General features: G+C 37.3%; 1 protein-coding gene across 2 annotated transcripts in view; it reads right to left on the reverse strand.

Annotated features, from left to right (window-relative positions):
* Positions 1–4,056: 4,056 nt before the first annotated feature.
* The window catches only part of LOC149187472 (3-hydroxyisobutyryl-CoA hydrolase-like protein 3, mitochondrial), a 166,304-nt gene continuing 147,099 nt past the window's right edge, over positions 4,057–23,261 (reverse strand). For both annotated transcript variants that reach the window (XM_089411380.1, XM_089411379.1), the window contains exon 10: positions 4,057–4,461. In XM_089411380.1, the coding sequence (XP_089267506.1) occupies positions 4,360–4,461 (102 nt within the window). In that variant the 3' untranslated portion in view covers positions 4,057–4,359. The remainder of the gene's footprint in view (positions 4,462–23,261) is intronic.

A 23,261-nucleotide genomic window follows, 5' to 3' on the forward strand; every position in this document is an offset into this window, starting at 1 on the left:
TTGCCCAAAAAATTAAACTTGATACTTCTTCAAATTCAGCGTAGGGTCAACAACTTGCTTGAGATGGATTGAAAACTTGATCTTTCTACCCTCTAATCATAGCCTTAGCTCTAATACCATGTTGAGAAATCTAGGGCATGTAATTAAGGTGTTTTATTAAATGATTTCTCTGCAATCTTGACATTTTCTTGTCAGTTATATTAGAGCATTAGCATTATTATTTAGTTTTGTTCATCAAGACAAATGCCAACAAGAAGATCACAATGCAAACACAAGAACATTAGATGTAGGCTACTAGCTAGGGTCAAAACCTCTCCTAAAGAGGAAAACCCACAAAATATCTTCGTATAGAATATTATTAATGAACACTTCGAATACCATGACTTTGACCCAAGACCAAACCTTGCACGTGTGAGCAACTCAAACACATACTTCCCTTCTTCGCTTGCATCTACATTATTCGTTCTTCCTTGAACTTCGTTGGACAAGATCTTTTTTTCTTCATATAAATCAGATGGATCTTCACTTGAGTGTCTCTCTCAATGAGGATAGTGAGTTCCTTTTATAGGCTTTTAAGGAGGTGAATTAAGCCTCTCTAGGCCAACATGAATAAGGTTGGACGACCCATCACTTTGAAGCTTCTAGACATGACATTTTACATCAAATATTTTTCCTTTTTGTGACATGGGTCCTCCAAGGGCTAGTACATCATGACTTTGACTCTTGACCCCCTAGAGCACACAATGGGTGCTTTGACCTAGGACCACGACATGATGGGCAAGAAACCCATTTTGATAAAACCATTTTTCTTTTTACAAATAAATTTTCTTTTCTTTTCTTTTGACAGGTACATCAATAGTTACACCAAGTCGCGACTCAAGAACAATTATGAATATCAATATTGGCTACATTTCAACAAAAAGAGACATCATTTGTCGACATGCATTCAAAATTGATATATGATAACCTTCAATTTTGACTAGTGATATTATATATATTTTTGAAAATACCTAAAATATCATGTTTTTGAGTTTTTATTTAAAGAGGATATTAGTTGAACAATATTTTATTATGACATCATGTTTTTTTATGATATATGTTATGTCAATATATATAAAGTATATTTTAAAGTTGGAAAATTCAAGGAGTTTGCTTATTATTTCTGATAAAGTCAAACCTAGTATAACCCCACTTCTTAATTAACCTATTTAAGAACTTCATGACCTTTATATGTTAACTTATTCTCTTGTGTTATTCCCAAATAAAAATTAACACAAAAATATTAAAAGAAATAGTTGAATCAAATAAAACAGAACATAAATCATGAAGAGGGAAGAATTGAGTTAAGATATGCAGAATTATTTTTCAAGCGATATTCATTTTCCATTATGAATATTTTGTGGGCTAAATTAAATTGTTTTGTTGACAACATGGATATCTTAAAAGATGGGCAAAATAAAGTGATATTGATTTGTAGTATTCTTCAAGGTTGTTCTTTTTTCTTGTTCCAAATTACACTTATTACAAGTTCCAACTTTTCAGTTCTAATAAGTGTATCTCTTGCCGAAATTTGCTGAGATTTTTCATATCACTTGATATGGTCCATATCAAATTTATTATTCTTTCTCCTTTTCTATGGCACTCAAGTGTTTTTATATGTGTCATTTTAACATTTGAGGCTTCCAAGGACATCCTTGGTCCTGATCCTCACAAGGATTTGTAAAGACAGTTGTCTTATATTCATATTGGTTTTATAATAAAATCATTGTTGATTCCTATCTTTGATTGGCTTGTTAAAAATTTACTTTGAATTCATATTCTAGCTTTCAATTTCATTATTTCATTCAAGCACTTTAAATTCGTTCCAAAGTTTTGGGTTCATAGTTTGTTACACAATTACTTTCTTTTATTCTTTGAGCTGTTATAATAAACATAAAAATATATATATAATCAAATAATATACCTCATTTTGAGAAAAAGTTTTGCATGTTTAAATCTTAGTGATGTTTTAAGATCTATAAACACAAGGTGACATTCTCACCTATCTCAACTAAACTAATGAGATTCCATGTTTTTTGAGTGAAACATCAGAACTTCGCCCTCAACAATGCCCAAGCATGAATGTGCTACACATGAGATGCACAAATGCACATAAAAGGAATATTATGCCAACCAAAAATAAACACGTATGAATTAGTGCCCATAGACTTTAAAACACTTCAAAACTCATTGAATGTTCAAAAATGACATTCACGAATAAGATTTGTGTATTTATGCACAATTCAAGTAGAGCATCCTCCCAAGAGAGGTTATGGGCCCACATCAGTAGGGTGCACTCTCCAAGAGGAATGTTGACCATATCTATCAAAGTTGACTAAGTCAACCTTAAACATAACCTAATGTTACAATAAACGATGGCCTTAGCTATAGTTAATACATAACCAAATGCATTAATGAGGCAATGTGAAATAGCCATGGCCATGTGTACAAATTACACAAATAATTCCAACAACTACAAAAAATAATAGTATCGTACTTCACTTTTCTTTAAGATCTAGAGCAAACAATAACACATCAAGATTCCCTAGGTGATGCCCAAGTCCAAATCCAATTGGCTGTCACTATAACCTCTAGGATAGTTCCAACAACCCACAAGCTAGCACATAGTAGGAAACTTGTGACTTAGCAAGGACTAAGGTGGCTCAAGGCACACCAGGCATGTGAACCTCTATCCAAAGGTCGTCTATCCTTTTAGCCTTATTACAACAGGGCAACATGTCCCTTCGCAAGAATTGAATCCTAGTGGGGGGGAGAACAAACTGTGCTCCAAGCCACCTGAGCTATAGTTTGGGACAAAAAGAAAAAAGAAGAAAAGGTACACGGTCATTAAAATAAGCTAAAAAACGCTCAGCTCCAACTTGGTAAGAGAAACGCCAAATTTGGAAACTAAAAGAAAATAGTGGAAGGCCCCAGTGGGATGCCACACGCCACACCTTTACCCTCCTTCATCAATGAGACAGTAAAGGTGAGATTTCTCAAATAGGCCAACACAACAAACGAATCAAGGCTATATGAAAAGCTGGGTTTTAACCCTCACGTTGTGCAGCTTAACAAAATTCCCATGCATTGGGAAAGCTTCCAAATGCAATATGCAACTTGAAGAGCTTGGAAACTATGTTGGAAAGACAAGTTCTAAATCGTGTGAGGCCATCACTTCCATAATACCTGGAAAGATTCAACAAGGCTTTGGGACAGTGGAGTTGAGCTTTCTCAAATACCTTAACACACCAAATGAGTCAAATATATGTTAAAAGCAGGCCTTTGACACTCACGTTGTGTGGCATAGAAATGCCAACCTCTTTGCTGTTGTTGACTAGAATGATACTACAAAATATTTAAACCAATCAAAGCTAAAGACATTATTTTGTTAAGCATTCTTCATAGATTTGTGATCATAATAACACATCAATAACTTTAACATTCAAGCTTAACGTGCTTCTACATTTGCAGTCAAGAAGCCAGCTGAAGTCTTGAAAGATCCTCCATGTATTACTGACACGAAGAACAAACAAAAATCTTACCATCGTAAAGAACAAGAAACAAATAGGATAATGGAAGCAAATACCAATCATTCATCATTACAATGAACAAAAAACAAATTACATAGGCATATATTTGTCCAGGAATCGATTACTCACTGTCGAAAATTGGGATCTTACTATAAATATTTATGGGTATTGCTTTTATATAAGACAAATCAATTATAACTTGTTTATTATACAAAATAAAACTATAATTTTCAACATTCAGTGAATTGTAAACTTCTGTGCCACGAGAGAATATTGTTTTACCATTTCCAACATAAAGCATTTATATATCATTCAATAAGCATTTTTCCGTTGATCATGTATTGGAAAATGACCAGAGCAAACAGAAAATATGGTTCGGAAATATTAACAAGCACTAACATTGACAATAAGTGGAGGGTTTTATGGGGCATTCACTTTTAGAGCTTTGAAGAAATGAAGATCATTGGCACATGCTAAGAAGGCAAACGATATATAAAGATATTTTTCTGCTGCTTATTGATGTCAAGTAATTTCCCACAATAACAAGATTACCAATCAAATCTTTGTTAAATTTGAACCGAAGCAAGGCATTGTAACCTTGAATATACTAGATTTATGGATGCTTGGATGGAAACATTGATTTATTCTATGTCTATGATGTCTATCATGAAATAAGTGTAGTTAAACTGGGACCATTCGCAAAAGTTCTGAGCTACTAATAATATGAAAGAGATATGAGACCAAGAATGGCATTTCAGACAACTGATGGAGAGCAGCGGAATATTTTCCTTCATACTTGTAGTTCATCAGCATCTGCTTGCAAAGGCTGAAGCATGCTGTCAACTTCACTCATATCAACGTCTTCTACATTGGCTGGATCCCACTTCGGATTCTGCCAAAAGAATACAAGATATTGCTTAGTAGATTAAGTTGGTAGTAAAAAAAATTATCCTATAGAACTTCAAAATCATATTCCCTCCTTTATCCTTGGAGAAGAAATGTAAGCAATTACGAGAAAAACACTTCTAATGTCAATGCCACATCCTCACTTTCAAATTTCCTCAGAAAAGCACTTACTGCACATCTTCATTCTAGTTTATTTGAAACTGCTAGCTTCTGTTACGATTAAATTTCTATTAAAGAATATCAATCAATGTTTAATGGGTAACCTACAAGTGTATGATAAGCTACACTTTTGCTGCAGAAATCCAACAAATAAACCACTCTCTCTAACAATACAAAGCGATTAGCAAAGTACAGAAACAACAAAAATCCAGTAACACTCTCCAAGAGCTCAAGTCTATAGATGCAGAGGAACAAACCAACAAAATTTGCAGGCACCACAACAAGAATGGACACATTGAAGAGGATATAGGAAGTTGCACCTTGAGTTGGTTCTCAAGAATAGAACAAGAAAGAAATACCAGCTTGGTAAGTCTAGCAAGCACTGGAAGGAATAGACGATGCTAACAACATAGAAGAGTTCATGTCCAAACCACAACCACAAAGTAAGGCCACACAATAGACTATTTTAATTACAATCTTAGATCCAAGAAGACAAAAGAACTTGATCTCAAAATTGTTGGTGAAGAAACTCAAATTAACAACAAAGGTGCATCCAGTGCCATACAATCCAAGCCGGGATGGTTGGTAATCTAAGTTGCACGAAACGGGGAAACGGAAACGAGTTTCTGAAACGGGAAGCGAAACGAAACGCGACCTCCCCAAATTTTGGAAACGGGGAAACGCGAATATATATATATATATATATATTAAAAATATTTAAAAATTATTATTATATATATGTGCAATCATAAAGCATGAATGATACATTTACATTATATGATTATAATTTATTACATTTAAACATTAAGATTAAATTTACATCACATTTACTCATGAGTCATGAATGATCACATAATGAAAATAAAAATATAGGAAAATCCAAAATCAGCCTTTATTTATATTAGTATATGAGGCTGCAAGTACAATAAAGACTATAAGGCTGCAAGAACTATAGAGACAAGTCACAAAAGACTAATCCTCATCATAACAATCCTCATCAAAAATAGAAGCAACACAATGCTCAACAGTGGATGGTAGTGCTGAAGAAGATGATGCACCAATTCCAATATCAGATTCGGCCTCAATATTCAGGGCAGCAAGAGAGAGATCCAAATCAGGATTTTCTGCATTCACATCCCATTCTTTAGAAGGACCAATGTTGTATTCTGGACCCCTACGAGATGCAAGGCGAAGGTTGGAGTGCACATAAACAAGATCCTCTGCTTTCTGTGAGCCCAACCTATTGCGCTTCACAGAATGAATAAAACCATAAGTGCTCCAATTCCTTTCTGCTGATGAAGAGCTTGCCACTTGTGAAAGAATACGAATGGCAAGGTTTTGCAAATGTACACCATTTGCTCCATGACAAATCCACCACCTAACTGGATTCATGGTGCTTCTCTCCTCCAAAGCTGATATATCTGCATAATCATCTATTCCTGCAACAAAACTGGCAAATTCCTCCTTTACCTCCCTATGTAGATGAGAAGGAAACATTCTCATAAGGGCTTTTTTCACCCCAGTAGCCACCTCTCTATCCTTATGGGGTGCCTTCCTCTTCCCATTGCTTTTAGCAATAAGCTCCTCATCATAAAATTTGGGGTTCAAAGCATGTGCTAACGTGTGCAATGGTGTATTGAAATTGTTCCACCTATCAATAATGATTTTCTTGATCAAACCAGCAAAATGATCATCAACAAACAAAAGTTGTGGAGACTCCTGCGAAATGATTTCCATAGTTTTCTCAACCATGGAATCCATGCCATCATATACCTCTCCCAAGAAAGGTTGGTCAGTGTCAGCACTCCGGAGAAGCTCAAATGCAGGGGTTGTGAACTTTAGCAAGAAATCTACCTTGCTCCACCAATCCTCATCAAGGCACAATCTACGCACCATAGATCCCCGCTCTGAATCTGCTTGTCTCCACTCAATCCAAAGTTGACTCACCACCATAGAAACTAATGCATGCTTAACCTCAACAAGGCGACGCAACATCACGATGTTTGACGCATATCTTGTCTCAGCAACTTTTAACAACTCCAATTTGGAGTACTCTCGAAATATGGCCTGAGACTGGTGGTGGTTGGTGATGAATTTGATAATCTCCCTTGCTTCCCCTGTGAGTTCCTTTATCCAGGAAACTTTGTTGTCGATCTCCTCTAAGATCAGATTCAGATTATGGACAATGCATGGTGTCCAAAAGATGTGGTCATACCTCCCCTCAATAATTAAACCTGCAGCTTTGCAAACCGGTGCATTATCCGTGATAACTTGCACCACCTTGTTAGGCCCTATTTGTTCAATAGCTTTTATAATAACATCAGCAATGTATTGTGCATCTTTCACCTCTCCTGAGCAGTCTTCTGCCTTGATAAACATTGCTCCTTTGGGGGAAGTGGCAATGATATTTATCAATGGTCTGCGCCTCATATCTGTCCAACCATCTGAGACTATGGTAACCCCAGAGCTACTCCAGGAAGAACGAATTGGAGCTAAAATGTCCTCCACAAGGCCCTTCTCATTTTTTAGAAGCTGGGTTTTGACTTTCTCATAGTTGCCCTTGAGGAGCTTCGTTAACTGCCCTTATCATATCTTGCCAGTAAGGAGAGCGAACAACATTGAATAGGATACCACATGCATAAATGCACCTAGCCAGAAAAGAGAAGAGAAATATGGTTGTAGCTGAGCCAAATCTGCTACTACTGAAATCTCTTGCTGAAATCTACTTTGCTCACTGCTCAAAACACCCTAGCTGAAACCACTGCCACTCCAAGAGAAACGACTTGCTGAATAGTGTGATGAGAGAATGAGACAAACGCTCTTTTATAACTTTAGAATAGGTTTCTAGAACATCCCGGAAACCTAAAAAAAAATTAAAAACAAATTAAACAAAAAAAAAAAACAACACATAAATTTGGGGAAACGTGGCTCGTACGGCCTGGAAACGCGTTTCCGGCCGTACTGCCATGTTTCCGTTTCGGGAAACGTGGCAGTACGGCCGGAAACGCGTTTCCAGGCCGTACGGTACGCGTTTCCGGGTTTCGTTTCGTTTCCCGGGAGGAAACGACCCCTAGGGCCACGTTTCCTGCAACTTAGTTGGTAATGAAGTTGAACTAATGGAACAAAACAATGCAAGTTCAAGTTTTCATATCTCAAAATTCATTGACAAAATTTAGTGTAATGTGATGCTGTTAATGTTTGCAAGTGATTGTGGACGGTCCCTAAATTTGAGACAAATATGTAATCTTCTTCAAGAAAAACAACAGGTACTGACTAGAAAAATATGGCAAAAATACTTATTAATGCATAAAAAGCGTAATGAAAAGTGTCCTTAATCCTTGCCAGACTAGCCAATTGTTTAATTAATGCTATAAGAAAGCCTATCCTGGTGGTCATCAAGCCCACAACTAAACCAGCACTCTAATCCTGAGAAGGGCCGCTTCAAACAATAGAGAGCAAATGAAAAACGTATTATCTGCTTGTGAAGTAGGATGTACTCCCTCCATCAAAAAGGATGAGCTTGAAATAGTCCATCCAACATGTGATAGAACTTTGAGTTAACATTAGCATGTTTTTCACTATGCTGGAGCAAAATTCCAAAGGAAAGTGCATGAGCTTGTAGAGCAAGAAGAAATTAAGTTCAGTGTGTCTTCATTGAGCTTGCCAGTTGTATTAGTCCCCAAGAAAGCTGGTATGTGATAGATGTGCAGCTAAGTCACAAGACATTCCCTTACAGGTCCACATATCCATATCCCACGTGTCAGACACAGACACGATAGGACATGCATTTGAGCCAAGTGTGTGTTCAACATGTGCCCTAATAGCATCCCAATTTTAGAACATGTCTCATGCAAAGGGGACCTGCGTGCCTTTCAAAAAGCGACCTATCACTCATTTCTTCTCATACTCTTCTGCATGTTGCAGCTCTAAGGTGTTTTGGTGTGCAGCTGAGAGTTAAATTGCAAATTTGAAGGGAGTTAAATTGCAAATTTGAAGGGATTCCAATTGCTAGGTGTTAATTTTAGGTATGTTCTATGCTAGAGCAATTTATTTCAATTTTCACAGTTAGCTCAAATATCTTTTCCAGATTAGCAATCACATCAGCATTAAAGTAAACTGCAGATAGAACATAAATATAAATCGCAGAAGACAAGCCAAGACAAGAGGACACAAGATGTGGTGCTAGCCAAGGACAAACCCCACAATGTGGGGAAACCCTTGATCAATTCTTCTTTTATGTTCTTCAAAGTTCAGCAGAGAAAGAGGGAGATAGTACATATACAATAGAAGTCAATATTTTGACTTTTGATATCACATGAGATCAGTTGAAGACATATTGCTTCAACTGATTCTCTAAGGTGACTCCTTCACCTATCATAGTGTTGCATCTCGTCCATTTGTTGCACCTTACTGTGTAGTACCATCATGCTGCTCATGATCTCATACATCACTGTGCTACCCATACATCATGCTGCCCATGATCTACATCATGTTGCCCATACATCATGCTGCCCATGATCTTCATCATGTTGCCCATACATCATGTTGCCCATGATCTCATACTTGTCATGCCCACGGTGTTGCATCTTTCATCATCATTCATCACTGCTTCATTGAGATCTTGACCTTGCTATGAATGCAATTATGCCCAGACTTCCAGCGCTGAGACTGAGGTTGTATCTTAATTCTGTGGCTACCTTACTTGACCGCAATTATGACTGAGGCTTCTTCCACTAAGTCACTGCTGCGTTTAGATGACTGCGTGGAAAGTGTCTTCCTGACAGCGTATCTATATGGCTGCGTATTGAGTGTTTCAGGACTGCGTTTAGATGACAGCGTATCTATATGGCTGCGTATTGAGTGTTTCAGGACTGCGTTTAGATGACAGCGTATCTCCATGCTAATATATGGCTGCGTATGAAGTGTTTCCATGATTACAGTGTGTCTCCCATTACAGCGCATGACTAGGGCCTGCGTATAAGTCGTAAAGTGTTTCCATGATTACAACGTGTCTCCCATTACAGCGCATGACTAGGGCCTGCGTATAAGTCGTAAAGTGTTTCCATGATTACAACGTGTCTCCCATTACAGCGCATGACTAGGGCCTGCGTATAAGACTTTTAGACAGCATATAAATTTAGATGCGTTAATTTGCCAGCGTATATGATGATATATATATGCCATGACCTGCGTATTGCCACCCTTCTCTTTTGTTAGATTGTACAGCCTCCTGAAGTTGCCTCTGCAACTAATATGTACAACCCCTTCAAGTTCTGTGCGCTAGGTTAATCTCCTTTTGTTGCTCACACCATTTCCTCTTTTCTCCATAAATATGAAAAGAGAACTAATATTTACGCATTAACACATAAATATGAAAAGAGAACTGATATAGAAGATGTGTAAAATGTCTACCACAAATAACAGTGAATCATGTCCAAAATACAAAGTCTCGAGTCCTAACTCAACATCAAAATATCAACCAAAAAATATAATAATGTATCTCATATCATGATTCATAATATCATATACATTGTACAATGAAATGAACCAAGTAACTACCAATTTCCTTTGCCCATCTTGCTAAAAAATATAACAGATTTCCCTCTAGATGAAGAAGGCCCTAGGGCTGGCAGTAGACACTGAAGAACTAGGAGCTGTAGAAGGTATACCACGTCCTCTACTGGTGACCATGGTAGGTGGTGTCACCTCTCCTCCTGTTACTCCTCCCTCCTCTGCAGCTGCTACCCCCTCCACTACCTACTCTAACCAATCAGGGGTCAATTCCATGATAGACCTCTCGGCCTCAACCCTCCATGCAGAAGTGGTGTCAATTCCATCCAATGAGATGGCCTCCACATCAGAGGTCCTCTCAAGTTGCCTCACCCACAATCGGAGATTGTAGTAGACGTAGGCCATATCATTAAGGCATTGGGACTCCAACCTATACATGGGTCCTAAATTATAAATTACTAATTATAAAAATAATAAATTATATTGTTTATTATTTAATGAATTCAAAAAATTAATTGGAAAATTTTTAACTTGTTGCGCTTCTTGGTGTGTATTTTTTCAAATACACTCCAGTTGCACTCGCATCCGGAGGACCTACATGTTTGGCTGAGCACTCGAATGGCAAGACTTTGGAGATTGAGTACTCTGCCACCATAGCTTCTCCACCATGCATCTACAACAAATAAAAGAAACATAAAAAATGAAAATATGAAATTTGAAAGTTGAAGCAAAGTATGTAGAGACAATGAAATTTGAAAATTGAAACAAACTAAAGCTTCCCTGGCATTTTGGTTTTCCAATCATGGATAGCTATGTCAAAGCTAAATGTGCCACCTACCATCTTGTATATCTCCATTTCTTTAAAAAAAATTGCACGTTTTGCTAGAGATAACACCATATTTTGAACACAAATGAAGAATCCATCCATGACCTCAGCATCAAATAAGAAACCACAAGAGTAAGAAAATGTGGGGTTCAGGTAAATCCCTATAGCATGAATAGGATGATGGAATGTATTGTTCCATCGCTTATCAGCCACTACCCATATCAGTTGTTGTTTCTCAAACCCCTCATCCCCCTTATCATCATAATAGTTGTGAATAGATTCTTTGGCCTTATCCATCGCCTCATACAAGTATCCCATTGCAGGCTTGTCTCCGTCAACTAATTGAAGAACCTTTATGAAAGGTTCAGTAATGCTACACACCTCCTGCACTCTCGCACAGAAGCTCTCCTAGTATGAAACTAGCCTGCATATGGCCTCTCCCTCTAGTTTGTGGCTAAATGACAAAGCATGCTACTCTTCTAAAAGAAGCATTCTCTTCACATCCCACATAGAATTCAAGAGGGATTGAAGAGATATGAAGCTAGTGGCGAACTGTGTAACACCAAGGCACACCAACTCCTCGTTGTTGGTAAATGTTCTCATCAGGGATTGAAGAGATATGAAGCTAGTGGCGAACTGTGTAACACCAAGGCACACCAACTCCTCGTTGTTGGTAAATGTTCTCATCAAATGAAGCATGGATGCATGATTATATATCAATTTTGTGATTCTTTTTGATGAATCAACAATATTCTTGACAAAAGGAATTTTTCTTGTGTCCTCCAACATCAAGTCAATATAATGTGCGGCACAAGGTGTCCAAAATATGCTAGGATGTCTCTCCATAAACATCTTGCCAGCAGCGACATAATTTGCAACATTGTCTGTTATGACCTAGATAACATGTTGTGGGCCCACCTCCTGAATGAACACATCTAACAAATCACATAATAACTGTGCATCTTTGACATGTGCAAATGCATCAACAGAGTTCATAAACATTGTCCCCTTGGGACAATTAACCAAGAAGTTAATAGGGGTTCTACCCTTTTGATCAGTGCAACCATCTGGCATCACAGAGCATCCCGTTTGTGCCCATGATGCCTTGAACTCCTCTAATCTTTAAGTGCATTCAACATTTTCATACTGAAGAATACGCCTCCTTAAGTCATCATAAGAAAGGGCTTTGTACCCTGGGCCAACAATAGCAATAGCATCAATCGCGGGCTAGAAAAATGGATTGTTCCTAGCAATGCTAAAAGGAACATCCCTCCAAAGAAGACATTTTCCCAACAACTTGTCAACTTCTTCCTTCTCTTTTTTTTAAGAGTTTACCTAATAGATGGTTGTGCACCAAGTGTGGTTCTAGGAACAAAAAATGATAAAGCAGTTGTGGGGTTGGTTATAGAAATTGATGTTGAAGAAGAATCAATACCACTCTCATGGTCACCTTCCATCACTCCACCCCCTTCCATTTGACTCTTCAAAGTTGCCTTGGTCAATTTGGTTGTCTCTATATCTTCCAATGATTTGAGGGCTCTATAGATGATTTTTGGAGTTGTGTTTGTGCAAAGCCCTACTTCATGTCCAGGAATTTGTCATGTGGAATTTCAATCGATATACTCCCCCTGTCATATGTTTCCCACATAACTTGCCAGTCAAATTTGATCTGTCCTAACCTCCATTAGGTTCACCAAATTCCCACAAAGGGTCCAATTCCCTTGGCATGTTTATAACTTTGTTGAACTTTCGAATTTTAATGTAAGATTGAAGTTTGAACCTAGGGCACAAGAAGAATTGCAATTTAAAAAAGTGAAACTAAGATTTAACATACAACATTTCGAATTTTTGACCAAAAAAAACCCTCGACCCAATGCAATAATAATGGCGAAAAAACACATTCAAACCCAAGCAAAAATCATGGAAAAAAACTAGGGCACAAGAAGAATTTAAACAAATAAAACTAATAATCAAAATTTTGAATTTTTGACCCAAAAAAACCCTCTCCACTAATATTTGGATATTTAATATTGATCAATATTTGAATATTTAATATTAATCATTATATTGATTAATTTTTATAATCATCATAATAATTACCTATTATAATCATTATAATAATTAATATTATAATATTCAACTATTATTATTATATTTATAGTACTAGTTCATTTTTTATTTCAATCTTTTAATTACATTCTTTTAATTATTATCTAATTTGTTCTACATCTTTGATTATCTAATTATTATTACATTTTCTAATTTCCAAAGTAATTACTTTTTTGATTTACCTCTTTTTTAATTACGCCGACATAACACGCTTAACATTATGAATTAATTACTATTTATTTACATATTTGATCAATTAAACCAATCTAGGATTCTTCCTTGAATCGCTTAATGATGGGTTATGATACTTACCCTGAAATGTTGATTAAGAAATTTTTACGCAAGACTCCAAACTCTCTTAAGAAAAAACACACTCAAATCCAAGCAAAAAACCATGGAAAATATATGGATGACTGAAACCTAAGGAAAAAAACAAAAAAATAGGGCCAAATTTGATGCCCATACCTAAAAACCACGCCCTGCTAAAGAAACTTGGTCCAAACCCAAATTTTATTTGCTTGGGATGCTAAATTCCTTCACTTTTCTACTGTTTTGCACTTGTAGATGAGTTCTCCTCCTCCATAGCTCTCAACTTTGCCCTCTATTTACAAAATGAATCACAAAAAACCAGAAAACAAAAGAAAAAAAAAAATAATAATAATAATAATTCAAAAAAAAAAAAAAACTTGTTGTCTACCACACCGACAATTTTTTGGCGTCGAATCGTGCTTTTTTGAAAAAGTCGCCAATTTAATTAGGAGATTTAATCGTCTCCGCGAAAAAATCGCAATTATCGCAACACTGATATGAACACCTTGATGATGTGGATGTGAACTCGTTGATGATAATGTGGATTCGTTAACGTTATAGACTTATTGATGATGTGGATATTGATGTAAACTCAAAGACATGGATAATGTGATTAGACTCTGAACTCCTTGATGCTTACTTGATGATGTTGATGATGATGATGATATGAACTCGTTGATGACGTTGATGATGTTGATGTCGATGACAATAATGATATGAACTCAATGATGGCGTTGATGATGATGATAATAATGATATGAACTCGTTGATGATGTTGATGAGGATGATGATAATAATGATATGAACTTGTTGATGATGTTGATGATGATGATGAAGATAAGGAATCGATGATGATATAGACTCTTTCATGATGATGATATTAATAATGATAATATGGACTCGATGATGTAGACTCCTTGTTGATGATGATGATGATGAAGAAGAAGATATGGAATCAACAGTGATGTAGATTTCTTGATGATGATGATGATGTAGACTCATTGATGATGTAATATGGGTTCCTTGATAACATGAACTCCTTAATGATGTGGACTTCTAAATGATGTGAACTCCTTGATGATGTAATGAAATTGACTCGAATTGAGAAGGCTAAGATCAAGAGGGAGTTGACACACTCGCAAAAGATAAGCATTGGTTGTTTCTCTTAATTATTTGACACACTCTCAAAAGATAAGTATTATCTTGATTGTTGCCCACGGGGCTTTGGATTGACGGTGAATGGGTGCACTGTTAAGGCACTCCTTGCGATAGGTCACCGGTTCAAATCCCCGTGGGTGCGTAGGTTAGTCTTAACAAAGAAAAAAAAAAAAAAAAAAAGTATTATCTTGATTGTTTCTATTAATTATTTCATTATGAGTCTCTTAGCTTGATTGGTTGTTCTTGTTCTTCCATATACTCCTAGTGAGGATTGCAGGTACATAATGAAGACTGCATAGGTATCGCAATCGTTGGAAATGATGAAAGAAGAATGTGACAAAAGTACTCGTGACAGGCTATGTACTCAGAGGGAGCACACAAGATCAAAGAACGTTTCTATAAAGATGAATGAAAAGATATGTTAAAGATGAGCTCGTGACTTTTCTGCCACATGGAGGACGTTTGTGTAAGAGGGGGCTATTTTTTTGAAGCATGAACCTGATGATATCCTTGGCACAATGGACTACAGGTCCATCGACATCTCCCTGATGAATGTTTTGAAGAAACTGCAAGACTTTGATATTCATTGGTTCGTTGATCTATCTGATGATGTTTTCGCTGAAGACACTTATAATTTTTCAGATTCTATTATGATAGTTTTTGATGCCTGCTTTTGTGAGAAGCCATTTATTAGTTCTTGGACTCGACTATGGACACTGATATTCGCTTCTATGGTTGTCAATGGTTGCTTCTGTGAGAAGCCATTGCTAAAGTCTATTATTGTCTGTTGATAGTTGTTGATGTTTGCTTCTGAGAGAAGCCTTGGATAATGCTAAATGAATAACTGGATGTTGAGATCCACCATGGCTACATTTCTGATGTAGAACTGGTTGCTACTGTGAAGAAACCAGAATGACTAAGAATCCCCTTGAAGAGGGAACATTAATTAAATAGCATCATATTATGGACCATCTCCTATAGGATATGTGTCGTGAGACCTTGTGGTCTGGGAGACGTGTTATTGATTCCTTATGTAGGTTATGTGTCGTAAGACGTTGTGGTCCGGGAGATGTACTATCGATTCCTCCTGTATGTTGTGTGTCGTGAGACCTTGTGGTCCGAGAGATGTACTGTTAATTCCTCCTATAGCCTGTGTCGTGAGACATTATTGTCAGGGAGATGTATTGGTGTTTCCTCCTATAGGTTGTGTCCTGTGAGGACATTGTAGTCTGGGAGATGTATTGATGATTCCTCCTATAGGCTGTGTTGTGAGACCTTGTGGTCCGGGAGATGTATTCCTCCTGTAGGTTGTGTGCCCTGAGACATTGTTGTTCGGGAGATGTATTGATGATTTCTCCTATAGGTTGTGTGTTGTGAGACCTTGTGGTCCGAGAGATGTATTCATCCTGTAGGTTGTGTGCCATGAGACAATGTTGTCCTGGAGATGTATTGATGATTCCTCTTGTAGACTGTGTCATGAGACCTTGTGGTCCCGGAGATGCTTTGTCGATTCCTCCCTTAGGCTGTGTGCCATGAGACCTCGTGGTTAGGGAGATGCTTTGAGATGGATGTTATGTATCTTTCCTTATGATGAGATTGATGATCTCTCCCTTAGGTTGTGGGTTGTGACACCTATAACTGGTTAGGGAGATTGATCCCAACAGAGAGAGAGAGAGATTTGTATTTGTGATCTCTTCCTTAAGTTGTAAGATATGAGACCTATGATTGGTCAAGAAGATTAATCTTGAGAGAGAGAATGAAAAGTATCTCCCTATCTAAGAGGGAGTGTTGGAAAATATGATAGCCATGGTCGATATTTTCATCTTGAAAAAAAATGGAAAATTGAATTTTAAATTTGCCTCCAAAATTAATAGGTCAGTTGGGCCCCTAAGAGGCACCCATTCGACCCCCACTTGAAGGCTATATAAAGGAGATCATTTCTTCTCATTTGGACACATCAATTTTATCTCACACATCTCTCATCCAGCAAATTTACAAGCAGCCCAAAATTTTAGGAATGTTGAGAAATCTATAGAGCATTAATTAGGATGATTTCTCTTTCTATGATAACTGCTTGTGAATTAGTTTTCCTTTTTCTTTCTTATTAGCTTCTTCTCTTATTATTATGTTCATTTATCATCAAACAACTATCAAAACCAAGAAGAACAATAGTGAACAAGAACACAGGATATAGGCTGCAAGTCAAGGCCAAAACCTCTCCACTTGAAAGGAAAACCTGTAAATCTCCTCTTCCTATAGATTCTTCAATTGACGAATTCCAAGACCTCTAGACTAAGACCAATACCCTTCCAAGACCAAGTTTGACCTCTCCAGATGATGTGCTTGTTTTGTTCAAGTCAAACCCAGTCAAATATCTTCCAACAACACAACTTTGTTTACCAACTTCAGAAATTTGGCCTCTACTGCAGGTCTAAAATTTTTGATACCCTACAACTGCTACTACAACCACATGTGCGAGCGAAATTAGCCTTCCAATGCATCCCAACAACTAGGGCTTCCTTGTCTAGGGCTAGTAGGTGACCTAATAGACCCTTCTTCCAGCAACTTTGATCCTCTTCCAGCATATAAAGAATTTTGACCTTGAAGCAGCAAACCCTAGTTGCACCTCTACGCACGTGTGAGAGAGAATTAGCCTAGAAACTTCTTCCTTTGTCCTCTTCCTTCTTCGCTAGCCCTTTTCTGCTCCTCCTTCGCTTGAATGAGATGAGAAATGAATGTGTCTCAAGGAGGTCGATTTCCCTCCTTTATATAGGTTCCTGTGTCTCAAGGAGGTCAAGTTCCCTCCTTTATATAGGCTCCTTAAGGTGGATGTGGCTCCTCAAAATAGGTCAACTTCTCAGTTGTCGAGCCAACTTGGCCTTGAAGGGTATTTTGACACTTTTAATTACAAAAATAATTATCTTCACAAGTTACAATGTGCCCGATGGGGTCTTCAACTTATGACAATGACTCTTTTGACTTCTTAACCTAGGACAAACCCTAGAAGCACTTAATGGGTGCTTGACCTCTAAAATAAAAGACCTTGGGAATGAAACCCATGCTCCAAAAATAACAATAATATTTTTTCTTTTATTTTACAAAATACAAAAATCAAAAGTACATTTCATATTTATCAAGACCGAACCCAGTTACACATTTTTCAACACTCCCTCTTAACTATGGAGGTATTCATAAATAGTACATGGACATTCGATCTCATAAGAAGAATCAGATTGATAACCCATCTGTTTAGCATCATAACAACTAGCATTGTCACATAGCAAGGCCTTGACTAACAACTCTATCTCTCCACAAGATCAGAGCACAATACTGCAGAGACCAATGATTTATAGACACCATCACCATTGTCTCTCAAGGCACATACTCCACCCGGGTGTTCACAGAGTATGTCCTTCTTGGACTATTCTTATCTTGTATTAGCTAGTCCTCAAATAATATTGGTCCTCAACTACTCTTATGTTGGATGCCCTACCTCATCCTCAAAGAGTATTAGATGCCAAATGCTTACCCAATCCTCCATTTTTTCTTCCCAAGTGAAGACAAGAATGATGTGCCTATCTCTCCCTCTCAACTAGGGAGGATATATCAACCAAACCAAGCTTGTCTCTCAAATACACAAGCTTCTTATTAGGAAGAGATTTTGTCAATATGTTAGCTACTTGTTCATTGGTGGAGATATATTGTAGCTGCAACACACCATCCTGTACTAGCTTTCGAATGTAGTGATACTTATTGTTTATATGCTTTGTCTTTCCATGAAACACTGGGTCTTTAGATAATCTTATACAACTAGTGTTATCACAATGTATCATTGTAGGGTCCATTGGTCCTTCAAACAAGTTGGACAATAGCTTCCTTAACCAAACCGCTTCTTTGCTTACTTCACAGGCTGCTATATATTCAGCCTCAGAACTGCTTAGAGCAATCGATTCTTACTTCCTGCTCATCCACGAGACCATGGAAGATCCCAAATTAAAATATCCTCCTGTAGTGCTCCTTCCATCCCGCTCACTGCCTCCCCAGTCAAAATCATATATCCAATCAAGTGGACATCATTCCTCCTATCATATTTCAGGCAGTAGTGGATTGTTTCTTGCATATATCTCAAAATGTGCTTCGCTGCTATCCAATGATCATTCTTCGGCTCATCTTGGAATTGACTAAGAATATTCACTGCAAAACGTATGTTAGGTTGAGTATTCACCAAGTACATTAGTGAGTCAATCAATTGGCTATACCTGGTCGCATCCACTGGGTTCGATTCTAAACTCCTTAGTATTTTCAAGTTTGTGATCAATGGGGTTGTCATTGGTTTGCAATTCATGTCAAACCTCTTCAACATCTTGATCACATAATTTCCTTGACCTAGATATATCTCATCAAGTCCCTGCCAGGCTTCCAGTGCCAAATAGTAGTGCATCAGACCAAGATCCTTCATATTGAATTTTGCTGACAGCTGCTTCTTGCATTCTTAGATTCGATCTTCTACCCCTGTCAAGAGAAGATCATCCACATATAGAAGAATGATTACAGGTCCATCCTTCACAACCTTGATATAGAGATTTGAATCAACCGAACTCTCTATGAAGCCCAATCTTTGTAGGTATGCATCCATCTTTGCATACCATGCCCTTGGTGCTTGCTTAAAGCCATATAATGCGTTCTTCAACCTGCAAACATATGCCTCTCTACCTTTGACTTCAAATCCCAAGGGTTACTCTATATAGACTTCCTCATCAATTGTGCCATTCATGAATGCAGTTGATGTATATTCCATCCCATCGATGTTGCAAAAGAGACCAGTGAGCATATAGTTGTATACCTTGTTGTTGGAGCAAATATCTCTTCATAATCGGTGCCTTCTTGTTGAGGGAAGCCCCTAGCCACAAATCTTGTCTTATACTTGTCAATACTTCCATCTGTCGCATGTTTAATCTTGTAAAACCATTTGGAAGTTATCAAAGACTTGTCTTTAGGCCTAGGTATGATCTCCCATACCCCATTCTTCATTATCAATTGATATTTTTCATTCTTGGCATCTTCCATTCTTGATGATTGACAACTTCTTGAAAAGTGGATGGCTATGCTTCTATTAACTTTGCCATATATGTCGCATACCCTGAATATCATTTGGGCTTCTCGCTTTCTCTAAATGTGCCTTTAGTTGATCCATGTCCCTCTGCATCTAATAGAGTAGATTTCAACCAATTAGGTCTCTTTCTAGTCTCGGGGATTACCACAGGTTGTATAGGTTCACTGGGACCTTCATCTTAATGATTTGATTCTTCCTCCCTAGTAACTTCCTCTTCAAATACCAGAAGTTCTTCATCATCAGAGTCCATAGGGAGATCCTTTGATTTCTTGAGTGCAATACTTTCGTCAAATATCACATCTCGACTGACTTCTATTCATTGTCCTTTTCTGTAGATCCTATAGGCCTTGGAAGAATTATTGTAGCCAACAAATGTTCCCTTCATGCCTGATCGATCCAAGTTCTTCTCTTGTCCTTCGGTATATGAATATAGACAAGACACGCAAAAATTCAGAGATGATCCACGTTTGGTTTCTTCCTAGTGAATACTTCTTCAGGGGTCATGTTATCTAGTGACCTGTGAGGACTTCGATTTTGTATGTATACAATTGTCTTCTTAGCTTCACCCCAAACAAATTTCAGCAAATCTTGATCATGTAGCATTGATTTTACACTTTCTTCAATGGACCGATTCTTTCGTTTTGCTACTCCATTTTGCTTGGGATTATATGGGACTATCAGTTGACTCCTTAGAGAAGGCTATAATTTCCTCAGATGTGTATTCTCCTCCATTATTAGGCCTTAATATCTTCATTCTCCTTTCTGTAAGGTTCTCTACTTCACCTTTGGATTCTTGAAATTTGATAAATACTTCATCCTTGGATTTCATTAAGTAAACACAAGTTTTCCTTGAATGGTCATCTATGAAGGTGACATAATATAGATGACCTCCAAGTGACTTTGGATTCATAGGACCACAAACATCGGAATGAATGAGATCCAAAATTTATTTTGACCTTGAAGCACTACTTCCAAATGGTCTCTAGGTATTTTTACTCGATGCACAGCCCTTGCATACTCCTTCATGATCTTCTTTTAGTTTGGGGATGCCATTCACTATTGAATTTAGGGTTGGTAAGGTTTTGTAGTGAAGATGACCAAATCTTCTATGCCAAAGTTCACATGGGCTAACTTCAATGTGAACAAAAGCTTGAGCGAGGGGAGTTAACAATCTGTAAATTCTTCCTTCACGGATCCCAATTATTCTTGCATCTTCTATGCTTGAGTTTTTACCCCATATTACAACCTTTTCATCAATGAAAGCAACTCCATCACCCTTGTCTTCTAGACATGAAATGGAAAGTAAATTCTTGTGCAAACTTGGAACAAATAATATATTGTTGAGATGAATATTTCCTCCATTATCTAGCTCCAACGAAGTTGATCCAATTCCTCTCACAAGGTAGCTTTTATTGTCACCAAACTCTACAGAGTAAGAGGACTTTACTTTCGATATGCCTTGATGATCCACTGTCGATTACCCAAATATTCTCATCTTGAAATGTGCCAATGAGTGTTGAGAATAATCCTTCATCCTTTGTAGATGTCTTAGTCACTTTCTTCTTAGGAGAAAATAAGAGATCCCATATTTCTTTGATGCCATTCTTGAGATGACTTACCACCTTCGTACACTTCTTTACGAACATCTTCAATGTAGTAGATATCTTCATCGTGCCCTTAGTCAACCTTAGCTCTGAAACCATGTTCAGAAATCTACAGGGCAGTAGTTAGGATGATTTCTCTTTCTATGATAACTGCTTGTGATGTATTTTTCCTTTCTCTTTATTATTAAATTCTTCTCTTATGTTTGTTTATCATCAAACAACTATCAAAACCAAGAAGAACAATAGGATATAGGCTGCAAGTCAGGGCCAAAACCTCTCCACTTGAGAGGAAAACCCGTAAATCTCTTCTCTTCTTATAGATTCTTCAATTGACAAATTCCAAGACCTCTAGACCAAGATCAATAACCTTCCAAGACCAAGTCCGACCTCTCCACATGATGTGTTTCCTTTGTTCAAGTCAAATCCAGTCAAATATCCTTCTAGCAGCACAAAATCATTTCCTAGCTTCAAAATTTCGACCTCTACTACAAGTCTGAAATTTTCGGCCCCCTGCAACTATTATTGCAACCACATGTGTGAGCGAAATTTGCCTTCCAAGACCTCCCAGCAACTTCACTTGACTTGCTTCCTTGTCTATGGCTAGAAGGTGACCTAATAGATCCTTCATCAAGCAACTTTGGTCCTCTTCCAGTAGATAGAGAATTTTGACCTTGAAGCAACAAACCCTAGCATCACTTCTTCTCACGTGTGAGAAAGAATTAGCCCAGAAACTCCCTCCTTCGTCCTCTTCCTTCTTCACTAGCTCTTTTCTGCTCCTCCTTCACTTGAATAAGATGAGAAGTGAATGTGTCTCAAGGAGGACGAGTTCCAACCTTTATATAGGTTATTAAGGTGGATGTTGCTCCTCAAAGTAGGCTGACTTCTCAACTGCCGCGCCGACTTGGTCTTGAAGGGTCTTTTGACACTTTTATTTACAAAAATAATTTTCTTTACAAGTTATAATGTGCTCGATGGGGTCTTCAACTTATGGCAATGACTCGTTTGACTTCTTGACCTAGGACCCCTAGAAGCACTCAATGGGTGCTTGACCTCTAAAAATAAAAGGCCTTGAGCATGAAACCCATGCTCCAAAAATAACAATAATAATTTTTCTTTCATTTTACAAAATATACAAATCAAAAGTACATTTCATATTTATGAAAACCGAACCTAGTTACACATTTCTCAACAAGAAAGAGGCCGAAATTTCGAGAGGAGTCTGAAATTCTAGGGAGGGCCAAAATTTCAGGGACTTGTATTTTGACATGGCACTTCACCGTGATTCTAATTACTGGTTTGGTTATTATTTTCTATTGTTATTTATGATGTATAGATGAATTTGGAAACTCTCTTTCTCCCATAAGGAAGAACATTTTACTAGGTTTTGCCCTGGTTGTGTGCCTAATTTTATGTGTCCTTTGTCTCTTTGTTTCATGGTTACTTTACTGCTCTTTTATGTTTATTAGTTGATGTTTTCCATTTGTATAACTACCTAACTAATATTAAATTTAATGTTATGTGAAACTAATGTTTAAATTGATCATTGAAGAAGTTGTCAGGTGACTCTCTCTCATAAGGAAGAATATTTTACTGGGTTTTGCCCTAGTTGTGTGCCTAATTTTATGTGTCTTTTGTCTCTTTGTTTCATGGTTACTTTACTGCTCTTTTATGTTTATTAGTTGATGTTTTCCATTTGTATAATTTCCTAACTTATATTAAATTTAATGTTATGTGAAACTAATGTTTAAATTGATCATTGAAGATGTTATCAGGTGAAAAAAAAACTTTATTCTAGCAGGTGACCTAGAAAATCAACACTCCCCCGCATCCCCCCCATTCTGGAGTCTTGGTGGAACATTGGCATTAACCAATCAAGGTATTAGCTATTAGCGACAGTCAAAGGGGAAACAATTCACATATCTTTTGAATGTTGAAACGTAACTAGTGTCTATCTTCATAATTTGTACTTGAGTCATGACTTGATGTAGTTATTGATG

Source organism: Pinus tabuliformis, chromosome 3_1 (genome assembly GCF_031772625.1).
Source record: "Pinus tabuliformis cultivar Carrire ecotype Pingquan chromosome 3_1, CPIR1, whole genome shotgun sequence".
In the NCBI taxonomy this organism is placed as follows: Eukaryota; Viridiplantae; Streptophyta; class Pinopsida; order Pinales; family Pinaceae; genus Pinus; species Pinus tabuliformis.